At 47.4% G+C, this 14,732-nt stretch overlaps 1 protein-coding gene across 2 annotated transcripts in view; it reads right to left on the bottom strand.

Moving 5' to 3' along the window:
- The window catches only part of TEP1 (telomerase associated protein 1), a 38,894-nt gene that overhangs the window by 12,665 nt on the left and 11,497 nt on the right, over positions 1 to 14,732 (bottom strand). For both annotated transcript variants that reach the window (XM_037128498.2, XM_037128499.2), the window contains exons 11-32: positions 14,217 to 14,307; positions 13,816 to 14,002; positions 11,504 to 11,672; positions 10,871 to 11,029; positions 10,657 to 10,734; positions 9,731 to 9,861; positions 9,348 to 9,407; positions 6,170 to 6,328; positions 5,315 to 5,491; positions 4,969 to 5,089; positions 4,271 to 4,395; positions 3,883 to 3,996; positions 3,678 to 3,795; positions 3,331 to 3,525; positions 3,027 to 3,202; positions 2,770 to 2,926; positions 2,480 to 2,659; positions 1,923 to 2,015; positions 1,242 to 1,374; positions 934 to 1,084; positions 559 to 692; positions 257 to 345 (exon numbers count right to left, since the gene is read on the bottom strand). In XM_037128498.2, the coding sequence (XP_036984393.2) occupies positions 257 to 345; positions 559 to 692; positions 934 to 1,084; positions 1,242 to 1,374; positions 1,923 to 2,015; positions 2,480 to 2,659; positions 2,770 to 2,926; positions 3,027 to 3,202; positions 3,331 to 3,525; positions 3,678 to 3,795; positions 3,883 to 3,996; positions 4,271 to 4,395; positions 4,969 to 5,089; positions 5,315 to 5,491; positions 6,170 to 6,328; positions 9,348 to 9,407; positions 9,731 to 9,861; positions 10,657 to 10,734; positions 10,871 to 11,029; positions 11,504 to 11,672; positions 13,816 to 14,002; positions 14,217 to 14,307 (2,997 nt within the window). The remainder of the gene's footprint in view (positions 1 to 256; positions 346 to 558; positions 693 to 933; positions 1,085 to 1,241; positions 1,375 to 1,922; positions 2,016 to 2,479; positions 2,660 to 2,769; positions 2,927 to 3,026; positions 3,203 to 3,330; positions 3,526 to 3,677; positions 3,796 to 3,882; positions 3,997 to 4,270; positions 4,396 to 4,968; positions 5,090 to 5,314; positions 5,492 to 6,169; positions 6,329 to 9,347; positions 9,408 to 9,730; positions 9,862 to 10,656; positions 10,735 to 10,870; positions 11,030 to 11,503; positions 11,673 to 13,815; positions 14,003 to 14,216; positions 14,308 to 14,732) is intronic.

The following is a 14,732-nucleotide window of genomic DNA, read 5'->3' as shown; positions in this document are numbered from 1 at the left end:
TGTGCAGAGGCTGGTGAGGAGAGTCAATCTAGTCTTAGACCCGCCTGTACAGCTGGGACCTAGATCTAGGAGCTGGGACAAAGGACCTGAAACAAAGGATCTGAAAGAGTAGGGCAAGAAAACCAAAAGCAGAAAAGTAAAGGGAGCTTGAGGGAGGTACTGGCAATGGTGATAAAGGCCATCTAGGGAGAGAGGGGTCCCAGAACAGTCAAAGGAGTTGCTTAAGAGAAGGTGCCTATGGGATGTGGGGACTAACCAGGTGGTAAGGCAGGTATTCCAGAGCCTCAGGAGGGCAACTTCGGAAGGTGCCTGAGGCATCAGGGTCACAGGTCTTCCAGAGCTGAGCTGGAGGGTATGGGTCAGAGGAACAAACATTGGGTTGATTTTAGCCCTGAAGCATTTCCAAAGATCACATCCTTCAGGCTATAGCAAGCCATCCATCCACTGAGGTGGTAGGTGAGGAAGCCAGCAGATAGATAGGGAGCAGCAGTGGGTGGTCCTGGCCTCCAGGCCCAGGACCCACACTCAGTGTCCCAGGCTGACCTGGGCTGTAGTTACCTGCTATGAGGACATGCGCCGTGCGCTCCAGCTCCAGCCTCTTCCCATATCGACATTTAACTGCTGTCCTTAGGGGTCCATCAGGGAGGCAGAGCCGGGCACCAGGCCGCTCCAGGGGGCCCTCCCCTAGCAAACTGTCCTCATGAGGGAGAGAAGGAAGGAGAACAGAGGGAGGAGGCCCATCAGTGAGCATCTTGGCACAGCTATGGGCTCCCATTCCCATCTCACACAGTGATAAGTTGAGTGGGAGCCATCGGGGTCCGGGAGATTGGTGTCAGTGGCTACACCGAGGGAAGGGTAAGGTGAAGAAAAGATCACATGAGGCCCTGGCTCAAAGATGGGAAGACACAGGAGGTCAGCTGGGGTCATCTGTACCTGCGCAGACTCTGGACAAGGTAGGCAAATGGGCCCATGGGGTAGGGGTATCCACTGTGACCAGCGGCCACTGCTTCTTCCCAGGTCTTGGTCCCTCTGGGAAGAAACTGCCATGCACTCAGCACTCCATGCAGCTGGTCCACAGTAAGACCTGAAAATGCAAGCTCTCTGAGGCTTTTACCAAACCACGGTGTATCCCCACCCCCAGGACACCTAGTCCCTACTTGCACTGCTCACAGAGAACCCCACTGAACCAAGGTCATCCAACCACTGAGCCCTTAGCCCCCCAATTCTCCCCAAGCACTGACCGCTACGTGTGACCTCAAGGGCGGCCAAGGCTTGGGGAAGGACATTGGGGCCATGCTCTTGCTCCAGGGTGCCCAGGATGTGCTGCAGCAGCAGGGGGACAGTGGCAGGCAGAGTCCGGAGTCTCTCAGACACCTGAGAGAGGAGAGAGACAGACTGCAGTCAGTGCAGGGAAAGGGAGAAGCAGCTTTGGTTGCAGGGGGGGAGGAGGCGCAGAAGAAACCATGGGAAAGGATGAAAAGAAGAAAAAAGAAAAGGAAAGGAAAAAGAAGAGAAGGTGGGAGAAAAGCAGGGTAGAGAGCGAGGTGAGGATGGGGAATGAGTGATCACAGATAACAAAAGATAACTGGGGCCCTGGCTGCTGTAGCTCAGTGGATTGAGCACAGGCCTGCGAACCAGAGGATCATGGTTCAATTCCCAGTCAGGGCACATGCCTGGGTTGCAGGCCAGTTCCCTGCAGGCAAATTCCCAGCAGGGGGTGCACTAAAGGCAACCATAGATTGATGTTTCTCTTCCCTTCTCCTTCCCCTCTAAAGATAAATAAATAAAAATCTTTTAAAAAATTAAATAAAAAGATAACTGGGGGAGAAGGTGAAAGATGGAAATGAAAGAAGCTAAATGGAGATGGGAGGTGGGATTAGGACTCAGAAAATGAGGAGTGGGGGTTTACACCCTCAACTAACCTGCTCATAGAGTGTGAAAAGCCGCAGGTGATCAGTGACCAAGCGCAGGTAGAGCGGCAGGGCTGACCCCCGCTTCACCAACAGCAGCTGCATCTGATGAGACTCAGAGAACTCAACATGGGTACCAGAGAGTCTGCTCACAGCGAGCCCACCACCCCTGCTTTCCACTCCAGAACAAAGCCCATTATAAGGCAGCTCCTCCTCTGAGAGCTTCCAGCAGTGGTAAGATCCATGACATCACCTAAGGGCACAGCCCCCACTTCTCTATGCTGCTCAGCCCAGCTGGCCTCTTTTCTGGAATCCGCTGTGGCTCAGTCCACCCCATCCAATAACCACAGCTTCACTCCTCCCCTTATCCAGATGGGCCCTAGAGATGCCCTTCACCAGGGTAAAAGGCTGGGAAATCAGTTATCTTATTAACAACTTCCCCTGGCACAGAATTTCTGAGAAAACAAGAAGCAGCCAGTCTATGTGGGGCAGCTGGCTGCCTTAGCATCCTGGTCCTCACAGCTCCCAGACCCACCCCACACACCCACCAGCCCTGGCCTCAATCCAACCTGGTTATTAAAAGGCGACTCTTCCAGACGCTTCCCATACAGACCAAGCTCCTCTCTCACCAACTGGGCCCGGGCAGATGGTTCCAGAGGCCCCAGGGCCACCACATGGGCACCTTGGCTCTGCTCAAGGGTCTCCCCCAGGCTCGCATCACTAGACACACTCAGCACCAGGTGCACCCCCTGCAATATTTGGACAAAAGATTATGGAAGTAGAAGGAAAAAAAGAACAAGGTTAGAGAGACCCCTTTCCTCCCTGCTGCATCCCACCCTTACCTCCTTCTCATACTCACCCGGGGAAGGGTCTTTGGGATCCAGTCTGAGATCAGCTGCCCGTGCTGGCCCACCAACCTGTCAGCCCCATCAATGATCAGCACCAGGGTCTGGCCAGACTTCAGAGACTGGGCAGCCTTGGGCAGCAGCCTCTGCTGCAGCTCCCACACCAATCCCCTGTATGTGGAGGGGAAGGACCAGGGTCAGCCAGAGAGGTAGATGCCGGGATGGCATCATGCAGTATCAACAAGGGAGAGCTAATGGGGAAGATACATACCGGTAGGTATGGGGGAGGGCACCTGGCTCTTGCACTTGGCTATGTAGATAGACACAGAGACGTCTAAGTAGGGTGAGGGCCAGACCCTGGTCAGGGCGGGCTCCTGAGAAGTGGAAGAAGACCAAAGGGGCTACCTTGGCCCCACTGGGAACCTGCAAAGCTGACACAAGGGATGCCTGTATGGGAAGGAAACAGAAGACAGGGCCACATTTTCCATGCACAAACTCCCTGGCCCTACATCCTCAGCCCTCCTTAGCCCACATAGCTCTCCATCCCTCCTTCCCAGGCCTCTGAGACTCTGTACCAGGAAAGCAGTCTTGCCCTGTCCCGACTGCCCAGTCACGAGGCTCAGCCTCCCTTGGTGCAGCAGCAGCTGCCGCACTATGTCCTGAAGAAGGCGAGGCCGGGCAGGACTCGGTGGGTTCTGCAGCTGCTGAAAGGTGGCCTGGACCAAGTCATCATCTGGGATGGACACTGGCTGCTCCAGCTGGGCTCCAGGCTGAGGGCACATGGGGCTGTGACTATATGTCCATGCTCCTCAGGACCCCAGGACTACAACTCTCAGAGCTCCCACAAAGTTACTTCCCACCCAGGAGTATCCAGAACACCCTGCCCCCTCTCCACTCCCAGGCCACCAGTGCTCCCACTGACCTGTAGGTAAAGCTTCTGGATCATATTCCACACATCCTGCAGAACCAACTGCCCAAACTCCTCCAGCCCCCCAACGTAGGGCCGGCCGGCTGCCACACCCCCCCACTTGCAGGAGTATCTACAGGCAAAGCAATCACGAGCAGAGTCAGTGCAGAGATCCCCTCACCACATCTCTGTGCAGGGGCTCTCCTCTCCCCCAGCTCACCTGCGACAGGTAACCCCTTTCTGTTTGTTCAGATAGCTCTTTAGTTCTGAGATCCGATGTGCAGCCTCTTCAGACTCAGGAATAAAGTCAGGTTTCCAGGCATCTGGCACAGAGCTGACCACCCAAGAAACCCCAAGAAAGCTGCTGGACTCTGACTCCAGCCTCTCTCCACCCCCAGCCACCAGGCCTGGCTGTGGTTCCCAGAAACTCCCCCAGTGGAGACCTCCTGGCTTCAAGGCTGATCTGGTGCTACAAAGACAAGCCCTCTCAGCCCTGTTTCTTTCTTTTAGCTCCCCTTCCTCTACTCTGACCATGGGAAGAAAAGACATGGCCACTGAGCCTGTCTGGCCGTCTGTGGAGACTGAGGCCTGGAGCCCAGAGAAGGTACCTGAGGAAGTTGGAATCCCGGAAGTAGATGAGCCCTTGGGCAGAGGGCTGTAGTCGGAGGCCCCGATTCAGGAACTGCATCACCTCCATCTCTGTCACAGAGCGACCTGAAGGGTACTGCTGGGCCTAAGGGAGAAGGCAGAGAATAGGCGGGTTCTGTTCCACCTCACTCTAACCCTTCCCCTGAGACCTGCCAAGACCCCAGAGCTCCTCCATCTTAGTAATGTTCCTCCCTCCCTCCAGACACCAGCCAATAAACTATAGCTAACAGCTAACATTCACTGAATGCCCGTCATGTACTGAGCATTTTTTATAGATTTCTAATTCTCAAAATAACCCAGGAATGTAGATGTCACTGTTTCTCTTTAGTATATGGGGGAATTGAGGCCAGATTAGGATAAGCTGTTTCCCACAAAGCCACACAAGGACTGAGGCAGAACAGAACCTCGATCCATCTGATGGCAAAACCTAAACAGGCCTGGCCTCTTAACTTCACATCCCTCGGTTACCCAGGGGTACTTCTCAAAGGAATTCCCTCATCTAGGCCACTCACAGAACCTTCTGTCCGTGTTTCACTTCAAGTCTCAAGGACCAGTTTGTACATAATCCCAGGAGTCTTGACAAACCATGGCTTCTCCCCATTCCTGCCTCAACCTTTGCTTCCCCACCGACACCTTGCTCCAGCCTTGTCTGCCTTACCCAGCGGAGGTGAGGATGGTCAGGGAGGTTGTAGGCAGGGGGAACGTAGCCATAGCGGGAGCCCAGAATCCCCACAAACAGCTGCGAATTCTCCACCTCCCCGAGGCACACTTCCAGTTGTCTGCAGGCATGGTTATGGAGCATCACATCAGGGAACACAGGCACAGATGGAGAGCCAGGGCCCTGGCTCACAACTGAGCAGCATAAAGGCAGGCTGCTCTTGTTAGCATACTAAGAGCAATCCACTGCTCTCAGCTCTCAGGCAGTCTTACAGCCCCAAGACTGCCCACCTTGGTGCCACCACTCCAGTCCTTCACCCGGCCCTTCTTCTCTGTGGTCCCCACACCTGTTCCTGCGGGTCTCCTCCTCAGTGATGCCCCAGCGCAGGTCAATGGCATGAAGGCTAATGCAGTGGGGGGCAGCTCTGGCCTGCAATGCTGGTAGCACAGATCTCAGCAATAGGTCCCGCTCCCCGTGCATGTCCCGGAAAGTTGAGGAAATGAAAAGCCGGATGCTGAGCCACCTGCGGGGTAAGCAGAGTGTTGGGCTTGATCTAGGCATCAGCCCCACAACCCAGTTCCATAGACAAGGCCATGATTACCCTTCAGCATAAGCATGAGCCAGGTACAACAGCCAGCCGGCCAGGCCAGGCCAGGCCAGGGTGTGGAGCAGGGCTCCAGAGAATAAGCTGTCTGTAGCCCCAGCTGCAGAGCCCTGGACATTAAATCCCACTTGCCATTTCCCATGCACCCCTCCTCTGTCAGATAATAATTATGATGCACTTACTATCTGCCCGGGGAAGGCTTATGACAACACTGCGAGACATACACAATCACCTCTGGTTTACTGATCAAGAAACTGCAGCTTAAAAAATTAAGCAACTAGCAGCCCACGATTCAAGCTACTGTTTGGCAAATCCAGGAGAAGAAAGCCAGGGCCCATGCTCCTAAGCACCCTGCTGGAGCCTTAGCTGTATGCTGCCCACCTCACATTGTGACTCCCTTTCCTCAGCAGAGAAAGGGGCATGCTCACAATCTGACAATTTCCTGTGTTAGAGAGTCCCCTGCCTGAGAAAGCAGAGGCATACTTCAGTGAATAGAACAAGCAGAATCTCAACAGCCAGAATTTCAGCCCCCCGAGTTTCTTCAGGTTTTGAAGGCAGCCCCATCCAATACACAAAGGCACAGAAACATAGACTGACCCACGTTGGGAAATAGAAGACAGGGGGCTTGGAGTATTCTCTTCCAGTGGCCGGAGTGACAGGGCCCCTGTCTTTCCTGGGGGAGGTGGAATCTTGAATATTTTGTCCATTTGGCCTACATGTTCTAGAAGGCGGGAGGCCCCACGCTCTGCAATGAACCTGAAATAAATAGTGACCAAGAAAAAAAAAGAAAGTAGAATGCCACAGTCAGTCAGTAAAGTTGTCCTGGTCAATGTAGCTCAGTTCATTGAGTGTCCTGCAAACCAAAAAGTCACCAGTTTGATTCCTGGTTGGGGCACATGCCTGTGTTGTGGGCCAGGTCCCCAGTGGGGGTACACGAGAGGCAACCACACATTGATGTTTCATTCCCTCTCTTTCTCCTTCCCTTGCCCTTTCTCTGAAAATAAATAAATAAAATCTTTTAGTAAAAAAAAATTCAAGTCTTCTAAGGAGGCAGAAGACAAAGATATAAATAGGTTAGGTCCCCCAGCACTCCTTAAAAAGAGTATCATAGGCGGTGACTGTAGACTTAAAATAAAACAAATGAGGGTGCAGAACCCCAATGATGAATGAAAAGAGAAAAACCCAGTTCTAGTCCCTTCTGTTATGCATGGTTATCACAGTCTTTCTGTTGTGCCAGGGGAAACTGGGCTGGGTGAAAGTAAAAAGATGAAGCCATCCTAGTCAGAGCTGGATCAGTTTTGCATCAGCCTTGAATGCTCCCTGAAGAAGGAGGAATTGCATGAGGCTTACTAATAGGAATTGGGGCAATAGGTGGTATCCAAAGGTAAAGGCAGGGAGGAAAACATGTAAATGAGGCTAAGCACAGCTAAGCATGGACCAAAAAAAAGTAAAAAGATTTCTGTAAATTTGGCATAAATAACTAACTGTAGCATGTGATTTCTTCTGGATCAAGAATAGAACAAAATACTTCTGGCCAAGATGGAAGCATAAGTAAATACGCTTTGCCTCCTTGCACAACCCACAAAAGAAGGACAACAACAAATTTAAAAACAGAAAATAACCAGAACTGCTATAAAATCAAACAGTATGGAAGTCCAACAACCAAGGAGTTAAAGAAGACACATTCATCCACACTGGTAGGAGAGGCAGAGATGGGCAGCCAGGGCCAAGAGGACACACAGCAAGGCGGCAGCTAGAGGACCCAGTGGTCCTACATTTGCATGAAGGTAAACTGGGAGGAACAACTGAGTAGCAAGACAGACTGTGCAACCCAGGGTTCCATTGTGGAGGGGAATAAAGCTTCAAAACTTCCAGCTGTAAAAACCTATAGAAATTGCAGTGACAGAAGAAACTCCCAGCCTCACAGGAGAGTTCTTTGAAGAGACCCATAGGATCCTAGAATGGACACAAACCCACCCACCTGGGAATCAGCACCAGAAGGGCCCAATTTGTTTATGGGTCAGGGGGAAGTGACTGAAAGCCAGCCAAGAGCTGAGCAAGCATCACTGTTCGCTCTTGGACCCCTCCCCCACATACAGCAATGATGTGGGTTGTCCCACCCTGGCAAATACCTAAGGCTCTTCCCCTTACAACATAACAGGCCTGCTGAGACAAAAAATATGGACCAAATGAAAGGAAAGATCAAAGCTCCAAAAATAGAACTAAGTGATGAAGAGAGAGCCAGCCTATCAAATGCACAGTTAAAAATACTGGTAATCAGGATGCTCACAGAAATAGCTGAGTATGGTTGCAAAATAAAGGAAAAATTGAAGGTTATACAGAGCAAAATAAAGAAAAATAGACAGGAAACCAACAGTGATGGGAAGGAAACTGGGGCTCAATCAATGATTTGGAGCAGAATGAAGAAATAAACATTCAACCAGAACAGAATGAAGAAACAAGAATTCAAACAAGTGAGAGGGGCTTAGGAATCTCCAGGACAACTTTAAACATTCCAACATTCGAATCATAGGGGTTCCGGAATGAGAAGAGGAAGAGCAAGAAATGGAAAAGTTATTTGAAAAAACAGTAAAGAAGAACTTCCCCAATCTGGCAAAGGAAATAGACTCCCAGGAAGTCCAAGAAGCTTAGAGAGTCCCAGAGAAGTTGGACCCAAGGAAGCACACACCAAGGCACATCATAATTACATTGCCCAAGATTAAAGAGGAGACAGTCTTAAAAACAGCAAGAGAAAAAGAGCCAGTTATGTACAAAGGAGTTACCGTAAGACTATCAGCTGCTTTCTCAAAAAAAAAAACCTTGCAGGCAAGAAGGGGCTGGAAAGAAGTATTCCAAGTCATGAAAGGCAAGGACCTACATCCATGATTAGTCTACCCAGCAAAACTATCATTTAGAATGGATAGGCAGATAAAGTGCTTCTCAGATAAGGTCAAGTTAAAGGAGTTCATCATCACCAAGCCCTTATTATATGAAATGTTAAAGGGACTTATCTAAAAAGAAGAAGAAGATCAAAAACTATGAACAGTGAAATGACAACAAACTCACCACTATCAACAACTGAACCTTAAAAAAAAAAACAAAAACAGATGAAGAAAACACCTACAACAGGAAAAGAATCAAAGAAATGGAGATCACATGGAGGGTTATCAGCAGGAAGGGGAAGGAGGGAGAATGGGGGGGAAAGATACAAGGAACAAGAAGCATGATTGGTATGTACAAAATAGACAGGGGGAGGTTAAGAATAGTATGGAAATGGAGAAGCCAAAGATCTTACATGTATGACCCATGGATATGAACTAAGTGGGGGAAAATGCTGATGGAAGGGGTGTACAGGGCAGAGGGGAGAAAAAAGTGGAACAACTGTAGAAGCATAATCAATAAAATAGATTTTTAAAAAAACAATATTACAAATAGAAATAATGTGACCAACTCTTGAGTTGTTCACTTAAAAGCAAAGAGTGCAGTCTCCCATGTCCCCTTTTCCTCTTTCCCACTGGATATAATACAAAAATGATGGCTGGAGCAGTCATTTTGTACCATGAAGTGAGAGCAAAACATTTGAAAATGGTGGAGCAATAAGGCAAAAGGTGCCTGGGTCTCTGTAACACAGTGTCGCTGTGCTGCCTGGACTTCTGTAGAAGAGGAAGTCACTATCTTCCTTTAAAAAAAAAAAACTAAATGGAGTAGAAACCACAAATATCACCCAAAATGCTCTAACAAACCCCAGCCCTTTCAGTGCCCAACCTGTACTCACTTCAGTATCCCGTCAGTACAGCCTGAGAGTGTCACTTCATTGGGATTCAAATCTGGTGGTCTGACAAAGGAAGAAGAAGCCACTACTGATCAGAAACAGTGCCAGGAACACAGTCACTGCCCCTAACACCCTAGGATAGACACCCCACCTCTGCATTTTTAATAGGGTTGTGTGCCAGTCTGGGGCTAGGGTGAATCCTCACAAAGGGGTACTGAGCTAGGCTGAAAACTTCAGAAAAGTTTCTTGCATCTAAAGTATCGCGGACGTAAGAGGCAGAGCTGAGGAGGTGTCTGGCAAGTGGGAGAGTCCCACACTTTAGTAAGGTAGAAATATGGATCACTATCCTCTGGCACCAGGCAATCAGTGTGTGTGAGTGCCCTTACCTGTACCCCGTACATCTTGGGAGAACACCAACAAAGAGGCACCTGGAATTCACATGCTGCCAGATAAACTGTTTGGCCTCGTTTATCAGTCTGTCATCCATAGCCTCTCCAAAGACCACCACCCTGTCCACCTGTAAGATAAAAGGGGAGGGGCTGAGCCACAGGAACAGTGGAACAGAAGACAGGCTAAAGAGATCAGGACATCAAGAGATCTCTGAGAACTGGGGGAATTTGTAGAATTCTGAGCAGGAAGATAACTGCCTCTCCTGAGAACACTTTGGGCCAGGCAGCCATTGCACCCTGACTGGGAGGGCATCAAAGCGGCAGTGGGGGGAGGGGCAGTGGTGTGCAGGTAGCTGGCTCATTCAGGCTCCTGAGAGATGACTGCCAAATATGTAGGAATTTTGAGAGCCAGTTGTTAAACATGGCCACTATTAAATATTAAATTGTATGAACTTACAATTAAGTAAATTGTGTTAAAAACAAAGGTAATAAATAAAAACTTTTATTTATTTAATAAATAAATAAAAACTAATTATTTTATTACATCTTACCATTATCTAGTCTTGATCTTACTTACATGTACTTTATCTGTCTGTATTGTGGAAAAACTACACAATGGTGTAATACTTAGTTTCTCTTCCTAACTCTGAGTTCACTGATATCTTGAAATCAACCATGGAAGGAGTATTTACATCATGGAAATTAGCTAACCAAAAAATCCTACTAACCAAGACTTATTTTTCCCAGATTGCTGGTTGTTAAACATTTACCAGCGTAACACTGGTTAGGGGGTGGCAGCCAACAGGGAGCTGATCTGGGCACTGTACGTGGTTTAAAATGTCAGCTTTGAGGAATGAGACACATTAGTTGTGGAGGCAAATGTGGGGAAAGGGAGGGTTTCTCGGGGACTGGGTAGTACTCACAGGAACCCTCTGGGCAGCCAGAGACAGCAGGTACTTCCCAAAAGTATGCAGTGACCATTCATAATTTCCATTTAATTCCTGAAGGAAAAATCCTCGTGTTACGTGGTTGCCTGAGAGATCTTCAGAACTGTGCATACCCAAGCCTTTCCTGTCCAGGCAGGCTGCTCCCAGTCCTGTGTCCATTCATATATTTTTGCACGGGTGGGTAACTGACCTGGACTTGAGCCTGGAGTTCCACCGCAGTCTTCAGGATACCGTCCTCTGCCTTAATCACAGCAGACTTCACAGTGCTGTTGCCGCACAGCAAGAGATCCGCGTGCTCTGCCCGCGCAATCATCATTCCCATCAACAGCAACACATAGTTCAGGGCGGGCTGATTGGACAAGCAGCACAGAGAAATAAGACTCCCTTGCTTTCAAATCCACTCTTGTCTATGCAGCCCTGAAGGCCAAACACATCCACTGCTTGGGGAAAGGGACAAAATCCCAAATTAGGAGGGGAGTGCTTTTAGCAGCCCTCAAGGAAGAGCTGCCAGGAGAGAGGTGGAGAGAGGCCAGGATCCCTGCCCAGATTCAGCACTTGGATGTGGGGAGGTAAAAGTGAATATTTGGGTGACAGAAACTTAGAGATTATATATCAGCCAAATGTGAGATGTTAGTATCACAATCTGTGAACAGGCTTGAGACCACATTCTAGGAATTACCCCTGGGGACCAGGGTCTGACACTGGGAAGCAATTGCAAATCCTTTGTTTCACTTGCTTGCTTATGAGAACCAAGTCCGCGAACAGGCTGTCTCTGAGAAGCCCCAGCATCCTATCGACCCCTCGCTGCTTTTATTTTTTTTACCTCTTGTGGGTTGCTCTTGGGACAGAGCTGGTCTGTACAGGCATCTGTCAGATAGACCAAGAGGGTGCGGCCTGGCAGTGGGGGCAGGCTGTGCTTCACAGAGAGGTTCATGGCTGTCTCCAGGGCCTGTCGATACCGAGCCAGCATCTCACCGTCGTATTTCCACTGTCTGCAGGCAGGAGAGGCACAGATAGAAGGACTTAGGGGTTTCTCTGTTTGCCCCCGTTAAGGTAGAGGGGAAGATGAGACCTTGCCAGTTAAGTATTGAGTCTTCCCCCGCCCCCCGCCACCTTCCACAGCTCTCCTCCACTGGCAGTAGAGAACATTGGGACAGAGTTTCCCTTTGCTGTCGTTCTACAGGACTCCCCCAATCCATTACCATGGCAGGAGAGAAGTCATCTGTAGACCCACTCTCTGAAATCAGTTGTTATACTTGCTTCATGAGGCAACATCTAACTGCTGCAAATTTTTAAATTATATTTTAAAGAACAAAAACAGCTTCTGGTCAAGATGGCAACATAGGCAGACATGACTCACCTCTTCACATAACCACATCAAAATTACAACTAAAATATAGAACAACCATCACTCAGGAACATCAGAAATCGAGTTGAATGGAAGTCTGACGACTACAGAATTGAAGAAACAATATACAGTAAGTCAATAGGATGAAAACAATTAAAAGAGATTTAAGAAACTAAACCAAGTGTAATGTGTATGTTTGAATCCTGACTTGAATTAAACTGTGAAATAATATTTTTGAGATAAATAAAAAAAATTAATATGGACTAGATTATAAATGATATACCCAGGAATTTTTTTTAAGTTTGTTAAGTATATTAATGACATTCTAATTATATAAATGTCTGCTTTAAGAGACACATGAGCCCTGGCCGGGTGGCTCAGCTGGTTGGAGCATTGGTCCCATATACCAGAATGTCATGGGTTCGATTCCCAATCAGGGCACATACCTAGGTTGTGGGTTCCATCCCCAACTGGGGATCACCAATCAGTGTTTCTCTCTCACATCAATGCTTCTCGCTATCCTCAGGTGAGGATTGAAAAAAACAGAGAGAGACGCACGAGAAGTATGGAGGGGTGAAGTAAAATGCATCATATTATTGGACATTTGTTTTTTGAAAACATTCAAAACAGGAAAAAGAAAAAGAAGAAAAGGATCAAGAAAGGAAGTGTGGTAAAATGCAGATAATCACTGAATATGGCTAATAGTTTTATAGGAGTCCATTAAACTATTCTCATTACTTGTGTGCATGTTTAAATTTTTTCACAATAATTTTTGAATATTTAGAATTCAGTGGTTATTACCAGCACAACCCAGTAAAATTAAATGCAATTAATAAAATTAAAATTAAATTAAAATTACACACAGGTAATTTAAAATTTTCTAGTAGCCACATTTAAAAAAGTACAAAGAAACAGAAGAAATGAATTTAATATTACATTTAACCTAATACATAAAAGCATTTTCATTTCAACATGCAGTTAATACAAATATTATTAATGAGATCTTTTACATTCTTTTTTCATACTGTCCTCAAAATCCAGCACATCTCCGTTCCAACAAGCTACATTTCAAATGCTCAAAAGGCACACATGGCTATGCCCAACAAAGGCACACTGTATAGACTACAGCCTAAGCTTGAGCCTTAATGAACTGCGTTCACTGGTCACTGATTCAGGATACTCCTGGCCACTGAGCTCTGCCAGAAGGTTAGATGATCCCTGCCTTTGCCCTGAATAAAAATAAACAAAGATACTGTTGAAGCACCTGCAAGGACAGGGTGCTGGGATTTAGGGAAAGTTTCACAGCTATATTTCAGCCTGCTTAATGATAACTGTATCTGTGTCAAAAGAAAAAGGAAAGTGAATGGAGCAGCACATACAGAGAGAAAGAGACACAAAAAGAGAAACAGGTGTCACAGAGAAGGAAAAGGAAGAAAATGGTGTATCAGAGCAGAAGCAAAGAAGATGCTAGCATGCATAAAGAGAAAGCAAGAGGCTTCACAGACTTACAGAATCCATGGAAAACAATGAAACAATCATAAAGAATAGAGCAGAGGCCCAAACATAAATTTGTTTCATGATCTCTCTAGAGGACAATGTTAAACACAAGTTTTGCTGTGCAAGAGACGACTAAAACCAGGGAAGTCTAAGCCGCTGGGATGCTGCCAAGCATGTCTTTCCAGAATCAAAGCTGGGATTCTCAAATGATTCCCAAGCCTTGCCAAGGTACCTTTCATTACTCACCCTTTGCTTCCAGATAAAACACACACACGCACATACACACACACCTGGTCCTGTGTGTTTTCAGTTTCTCCCGCTTGAGTTGCTCATACAACACAGGCATCATCATTGCTGCCCGAAGTTTCCGATGATTTAGGTTGCAAAGTTCCCTTTTACAGTCCCACCTCTTCACAACTTTTGACTTTCTAATGATTATCTGCTTCATCAGTTGTGTGTTAGAAGGAAATGGCAATGCTGTGTGGCAACAGATAAGTATCTGAGTCAGGAAATTTGTTTCCTCATCTTGCTTTCCCATTAGTGCCAGTCCTGCACCCCAACCCCATCTGAACTCTCTGCTCATCCCACACCCTGAGACTGGAAGGCAAAATGCTGAAAAATACCAGTGCTGCTGCCTCATCTATTCTCAGACAGAAGAGACAAACGGGAGTTAGAAGAAGAGAGATAATACCTTTAGCTTTCAGTTGAGCCTCAAGGTAATTGATGGAATCGTGGGCATTAAGGAATCTGAATGGAAATTGCCGACTGTGGATTATTGACTTCTGGAAAAGAAGAGAGGGGTCATGAGTATGAGGGGCATTAGGGACCTCAGTGACCAGGAACTTGACATGATCACTCTAGATTTGTAGAAAGGTAAGGAAAGACAACATGAATATTGGAGAAGAAATAGAGAAAGGGAGAGAATATTCGAAAGAAAGGCAGTATGTAAGAATCTAAGAAGAGGTAAAGAAGGAGAGGAAGTAACAGGAGTTGTCTTTGTTTTATAACAGACGTCCTCTGAAGTCAGTTAAATTACAGAAGTGCCTCCTCCTACTAAGTCACTGATCTTAGAAAATAAAAAGGAAAGTTCTAATTTCTCAAAGGGTTGGTGAACCCCCACACCTATCTTTTCCAAACTATCTGTATCTGCACACCTGTTTTCAGCCCACATGGAAATAGCTGGGCAGCCATAACCTTCCCCAGCCAC

This window comes from Artibeus jamaicensis, unplaced genomic scaffold (genome assembly GCF_021234435.1).
Source record: "Artibeus jamaicensis isolate MK-2021 breed Jamaican fruit bat unplaced genomic scaffold, CSHL_Jam_final scaffold_854, whole genome shotgun sequence".
Classification (NCBI taxonomy): domain Eukaryota; kingdom Metazoa; phylum Chordata; class Mammalia; order Chiroptera; family Phyllostomidae; genus Artibeus; species Artibeus jamaicensis.
This window is presented reverse-complemented; position numbering and strand designations above follow the sequence as displayed.